Below are 7,113 nucleotides of genomic sequence, written 5' to 3' on the forward strand. Positions count from 1 at the left end.
GTTGTTGCTAGATTTGTTAATTTTTTTGTTTATATGAAGATTTTTGTTAATTCTTCTGTTTATATGATAGTTTTTGTTAATTTTTTTGTTTATATGTTGATTTTTTTTAGTTCACATTGTTGTATGTTGTTGTTGGTAGATTTTTTTTGTTAATTATTGATATTTTTTTTTTTGATTTTTTTAAATTTCAGGTTTTTTGATTTTCTATCCAAATGTTTATTTCCAAATTTTTTTTGTTAGTTTTTGAATTTTTTTGTATTTGTTTGTTGGTAATTAATTGTTAGTTTTTTTTAATTATATGTTAAATAATGACTTTTTTTTTTGTTAATTTCAGGTTTTAAATTTCAAGGTCAAAGTTCTGGTGCATTTGGTTGTTCCGATGGATCTCATAATACATGTGCTCCAGGCGGTTCAGACGGGTCTTGTATGCGGCGGGGTGGTGGAAGTGGTAGTAGTAATAGATGATTTAGATTGTTGTAAATTTGATTTAAAAATAATTTATATGTAAATTAGTATTTAAAACCTTTTGTATTATATTTGTTATTTTTTATATTAATATAATTAGATTGTTTTTTATATATATATTTTTTTGTCGTATATATTTTATTTGTTATTTTAGTTTTATGTGTTTCTATATATTTATTGTTATTTTAATTAAAATAAAACCTAACATCTAAATTATAAACTCTTAATTCTTATTAATTAATATTAAAATACTAATAATAAATTAATTAATAATATTAATAATAAATAATAATATTAGAATGTAAAAGGAAGGTCAGGATATGACGACGGAATCAAAATCTAACGCAATAAATGGCGACGGAATGGCTACGGAATTTGCATTTGGCGACGCAAAATATGGCTACGGTTTCATTCCGTCTCCATCCCGTCGCCATATGGGTGATGGCTACGGAATGGACCTGTAGCCATCTCGTGTTTTCTTTGTAGTGTAATAGGTGAGTTTATTTTCAGCGAATCAAACAAAAGTTGTTTTATTATTAACATTTTACCCAAAAAATTATAAAATTTGATTTTTATACTGAAACGAATTAAACAAAATTTCATTTAACGGGAAAGTATAAGCAACATGTTAAACTATAAAATGGCTTCGATTCACTGCCTTAAAATCTGATGCATTACGCTACAAACAAAGAAAGCCAACAGCTGACTTTCACATGCATTTTTATGTAAATGTCAGTCCGCAATTAGTTTAGTCGTTATTCAACTTAACACATCAAAAAGATGTTTCATACCAATTTCATGTTCTCTAATTCAAATACAAAAATGTGTCTAATCGCTAAACCCATTATATGCTAATTGATATCTTCCAACCCGTTTTTTAAATAATTTACAACAAAAACAAAAAAAAAAAAAAATACAATCAAGCTTTGAATATATCGGTTAATTTCTATCAATTTTTTGTAGAATGAGGTAGAAAATAGTTTTCTGATTTTATTTTTTTACTCCTTTTACAATAAGCAAGTCTATTTTGGAATCTTGTATAAATGAAAAATTATTTTTGTTTTCAGACATAATATCTTTCACATAAAATATTCAAAATTTATTATGGTTCTGAAACTACTGATTACCTTGGTACATTTTATCATTTAACACAAATTCTTACTTGAAATCGTCTTTGTAAAAGACGCGTCTCAAATGGGCCATCCCATTATTAATAAAAAAATAACTACCAGAAAAACACACCCTGTGTAATCCTATTTGAAGTTAGTATTATAACCTATTGAAGTTGGTATTATAACCTATTAGACTTGATATTATAACTTATTAAAGTTGGTATCTCCAAATAGGATAATACCAACTTTAATAGGTTATAACACCAACTCCAATTATCAATTTTAATAGGTTATAATACCAATTTCAATAAATTATAACACTAACTCCAAATAAGGTCAAACGCGAGCGTCAGTTTTTAGATTTTTCTCTTTTTTTAATTGTTGGGCCTGGGCTTGAAGAGCCGTCTCTTATAAAGACGGTTACTCAGGAGAGGCGCTGTTCATTCAAAGTTGTAAATTATAAAATTTAGTGATTCCAAGATTGTATTTAAAATAAGCTTAAGTGGACTTGGGCCCTACTTTTAAAATTATTTTATCAAGATAAGTAAACTTTTTTTACTAATTATAATAATTTGTAATTCTTGATTGATAGGTAATAACTCTTAATCTAATAGCAACCTATTTGCTTCAAAATCCTTTTATGATTTTACTGAGTATAACCAAACAAATATGTAAATTTTCAAATTTGCTCATTATGTCGTTCTAAATCAATTAGCAGCACTTTACTTATATTAAAATATATCACTGATAATAAAAGACTTCTAAAGATATTCACTGTAGAAAAGCATATTAACTCAATATTAATCACATCTTTTACCAATTTTTGAGTTTTATTGCTTTGGTTTTCTTTACGTTAAATTATGTCATCATTGTATTGTAAGGGCATTCATAGAACTTCGTTTTCATCATTAATTAATTAATTAACTAAATGTAAAGAAACAATCACTTGTACACATTAATTACTCTTATGAGAGAATTATTACTTAATGTTAACATACCTTGCGGAAAATAAGATAATAAATTATATTAATTTATCTTATAACCTAATTAGGTAATAAATTGAGAGAATAATTAGTAAATTGATTTAACTTATATTTCTTAATTAAATTTACAATATAGGTAATATGTGATCGAAGTTAGAGATAATTAGTAAATTGATTTAACTTATATTTCCTAATTAAATTTACCATATAGGTAATATGTGATCGAAGTTAGAGATAATTAGTAAATTGATTTAACTTATATTTCCTAATTAAATTTACCATATAGGTAATATGTGATCGAAATTAGAGATAGTTAGTAAATTAATTTAACTTATATTCCCTAATTAAATTTACAATATAGGTAATATGTGATCGAAGTTAGAGATAATTAGTAAATTGATTTGTCTTATATTCCCTAAATAAATTACAATATAGTAAATGCACAATCATATTTATAATTGATTACAGTATATTACATGCCTATATAATCATATAATTGTTAGTAGATTTGATTGATACGTTGAAAGGGGTTTAGTACGTTATAGTATTTGGCATATTAATCTTATAAAAAAATAATTAGTTCATTCTAATATACCTTGCGGAAAATAAATTAATAATTAGATCAATATTTAGATAATAAACTGATTAAGTATATCTATAATTGATTAATTAATCTTATAAGAGAATGATTGGGTAATAAATTGAGAGTAAGTTTAGGAAATTACTAAACTGATATTTCTTATTTTCCCTAAAATACGTTTAATAGAAGGAACAATCTAATTTGTATTATTTTCCCTACAATAAACACATCGATTATTATTTAAAAATACGTAAAATAATTCATAATATATACGTAAAATAATTAAGTGATTGAAGTTAGAGGATAATAATGTAATAAATTGAGAGCAAATTTAGGAAATTAGTTCCTAAATTGAAAATGTTGTTTATATAGAAGTTTTCTCAAACATTTAAGGTTAATTTATATTATTGTGATCAACATTAGTATTATCATGTATACTTTTCAATTCAATTTTTAATTTACATATACTTAGTTATTTTGTTTTGTTAATAACAATCTTTTTAAGATAAAGTTCCTATTTATTATATTTGTAATTTTTTTATTATATATATAATTTATTTTATTTGTGATGCAACACAAAATTGTACAAAAGTTAAAGTGTATTATTTTACGTTTAAAAAATAAATTCTTTACATTTTGACATTAGAATGTTTCATAATAATTTTTGATAAATAGAAACAATGAGTAATTATCATTTTATTTTTTATTAAACAAATTTTGTTTTTAAAAAAATATTTTTAATATGTGGTGCATGGTATGAGTAATTATCTAATTTATATAAATTAAAATGTCATTGTATAATCTTTAATTATTTTCAAACAAACGTTACAAATAATATGAGATTTCTTGCACTTTGCACAACACTACCAACAACTAGCATTATGAGATTTCGTTCATCTTTGAATCCATGTTTCAAAAATATTTCTTAATATATTTTAGCTTCTACCCTAAATGGACTAATTAATTTATCTTAATTACAATTGGACTTCTACAATATTTGGGAATGTCTCCATAAGAATAGTGATGATCTTTTATCAGTGCCTCGTATATACTTTTTCCATTCTGAAATATTTGTTACATTACGATTATAGTCTGTGGTCCAGTATAAAATGTTTATTTATGTGTCTTTAGCTCCATCTCACTTAACTAACTAAAAGTTCATTAATCATTTATCCTTATAAACAAGATAAATCCAATACATAAATCCATGTAGGTCGATTATCTATGACAAAAGCGAAATACTCCATTTAGAATCATTAAGATTCTCAGCTGCTATAGCCGGTCATATTTTCGAATGGGGTGTTGTGAGCAAATAAGGTGAAAATTTCGAATTATTTATAAATAATAAAAAATAGGGATTATTCACAAGAAAACGTAAAAAGTAGGGATTATTCTAAACAATTTTTCCTATTTTATATTTTTTTATCATTACTAGTATATTTGCTATAACTAATTAATGTTCAAGCCTAATATAATACTAGTAATGATTGATATAAAACTTTAATTCAATAATATATATATTTGAATAATATATATATATATATATATATATATATATATATATATATATATATATATATATATATATATATATATATATATATATATATATATATATATATATATATATGTTATATTTGTTATTTAAGTTATATATTTTCTTATACTACCACAATAACGACACACATGGAATTAGATGTATTTATTCAATATTTTATTCGATAAACTAATTACACAAATTTTCATGTATGTAAATAAATAAAATGAATCTTTTAAATATTGTTTTTTTAGCATTGACACATAGAATTTTAAAACCAATAACATTATTACAATGCAAATGTACATCATTTATAAGCTCCCCATTTAGAATTGTTCAACAAAATCAATATATTGAATGATTGTGAAAAATTTTAAATTTTATTCCTATACGTAGGTTCATCAAGGCATTATTCTAAAAAAACATCTTAATAAATTAATTCTAAAAGAGAAAAAAACATAGTGGTGTTTGGAAAAATATAGTTTATCGGGTAATTTTACATAGCTGGCTGAAACAACATATTGTTACGAATAAGCTGTTTTTCAAAAATTACTTATAATGATAAGTTTAAAATCAATTAGTCAAATTAATCACTACAATTAGCTATCAAGTACCATCTATAAATCGTTTACGTAACACCCAATAATACTTTAGTTTCAAGTTGTAACCGTTATAAGATGTCCATACTCCACTCTCCCACCACCTCTCTAGACTCTACTCACTCTCCTCTCTATCCTACAAACAAACAAAAAGCCCACACCCTAATCTATCCCTACCCTTTTTAATATTCCCAGCTTCATCAATCCTTCCCTCCCTCTCTTGCATTGAACTTTCACACATTACACCTCCTCTTACAATGTGACCTTCATTTCCTCTCCAACCCCCCTTTAATGATCTAATAATCATTCTCAATCAACCCCCTCTCAGATTCCTCTCACCATCATTCATCAATGGGTAAAAGAACTGATTCTACATCAATCAGATCAAAAACCCTCCCATCATCCCCAACCCATTCCCTCTCTTCCTCCTCATCTTCTTCAGATTTTGAATTTCGAATCTCCATTTCTCCCCGTAAATCCTCCGCCGCTCTTTGTCCCGCCGACGAGCTTTTCTACAAAGGTCAGCTTCTTCCTCTTCACCGATCTCCTCGTATTTCAATGGTGCGTACTCTTTTATTAGCTTCCTCTTCTACTTCCTCTGCTTCAGATACTAATACCACCGCATCTCGTGATTCTTCTTCTTCGAACGATTCGACTTCTTCTTCTTTTGCCGCCGATCTTTCTCTTCTTGCTCCTGGTGATCCGATCCCTTTCTGTGATTCCTCCCGCCCTAGCTCTGTTACTGAAGATAAGAATCATATTAAGGATCAAAACAAGAAAACGACGTCGTATTTGTCTTCTTCCAAGTATTTTTCTCTATCTAGATTCTCTAATGTGTTTAAAAAGGATAATACCCATAAAACAAATGATGGGAATGGGATTGGGTCTTCCTCTGTTAAGAAAATGAGTAATTCTGCTAAGGAAGTTATAAGAAAGTATTTGAAAAAAGTTAAACCGTTTTACGAAAAGCTTTCGGTTTCATCCAAATCAAATCAAAATCCTGCCGAAAAGAGGAAGGAAATTAGAGCTGTTTTATTGAGCAGACAAGAAAGTAAAGTAGGAGGAGAGGGAAGTGAGTTGACTCAGTCATTTTCAGGGAATTTGAAGAGTTCTAAAATGATTGGTAGAAATTATGCAGCGAGTTGTCCTTGTTCGATGCGGTCATCACCGAGTCATTCAGGGGTGTTGACTCGAGCTGGGTTACCGATGCGGGTCGGGTTAGGGAGTAATGGTAACGGGTCGTGTTCGTCTGAGACATCTACTATGGAAGAGTTACAGAATGCTATTCAAGGAGCAATTGCTCATTGTAAGAATTCTATGGTTCAAAATAGTAGTTCAAGTTTTTCTAATAATAGTAGTGTTACTGTTAGTAGCAGCGCTAATAATGGCAAGAACATCAAAGGAAAGGGTTTGTTATTAGACATATGATTATTGATTAGCTATTCTAGTCAGAGATCGTTTTTTATCGTGTCAAATTCAAAATAAACGGCTTATGTAGTAAAGTTGTGTTAGTTGAGTCGTTCAATCCATATATGAGTAGCATTTTATAATAAGACGATCTCATACAATAATTAATATTAGAAATAATAAATATGTTCAAGAGCGTGGGGCAAATTTCACTTAAAGTCAAATCATTTCTTCAAGGGTCTCGTTAGTAGTAATAGTAACATAAAAGTCTTATATAAACTTAGTATTTTTCAATCTAAAAATAATAAGTATTTTTCAATAATTAAATATCAAGAAAAAATAACTTTTATTATTAAAAATAATATAGATCAAATTTATTTTAAAGATTTTATGGTAGTTAATGAGAGTATTAATTAGTGTTGATAGTGTT

At 26.8% G+C, this 7,113-nt stretch overlaps 1 protein-coding gene across 1 annotated transcript; it reads left to right on the forward strand.

Annotated features, from left to right (window-relative positions):
• Window positions 1–5,369: 5,369 nt before the first annotated feature.
• On the forward strand, window positions 5,370–6,878 carry LOC130816080 (probable membrane-associated kinase regulator 1). The gene has a single exon (XM_057682665.1). The coding sequence runs from the start codon at window positions 5,628–5,630 to the stop codon at window positions 6,702–6,704; it is 1,077 nt and encodes a 358-aa protein (XP_057538648.1). The 5' UTR covers window positions 5,370–5,627; the 3' UTR covers window positions 6,705–6,878.
• The last annotated feature ends 235 nt before the right edge of the window (window positions 6,879–7,113 follow it).

The sequence above is a fragment of the Amaranthus tricolor genome, chromosome 1, assembly GCF_026212465.1.
Source record: "Amaranthus tricolor cultivar Red isolate AtriRed21 chromosome 1, ASM2621246v1, whole genome shotgun sequence".
Taxonomy (NCBI): domain Eukaryota; kingdom Viridiplantae; phylum Streptophyta; class Magnoliopsida; order Caryophyllales; family Amaranthaceae; genus Amaranthus; species Amaranthus tricolor.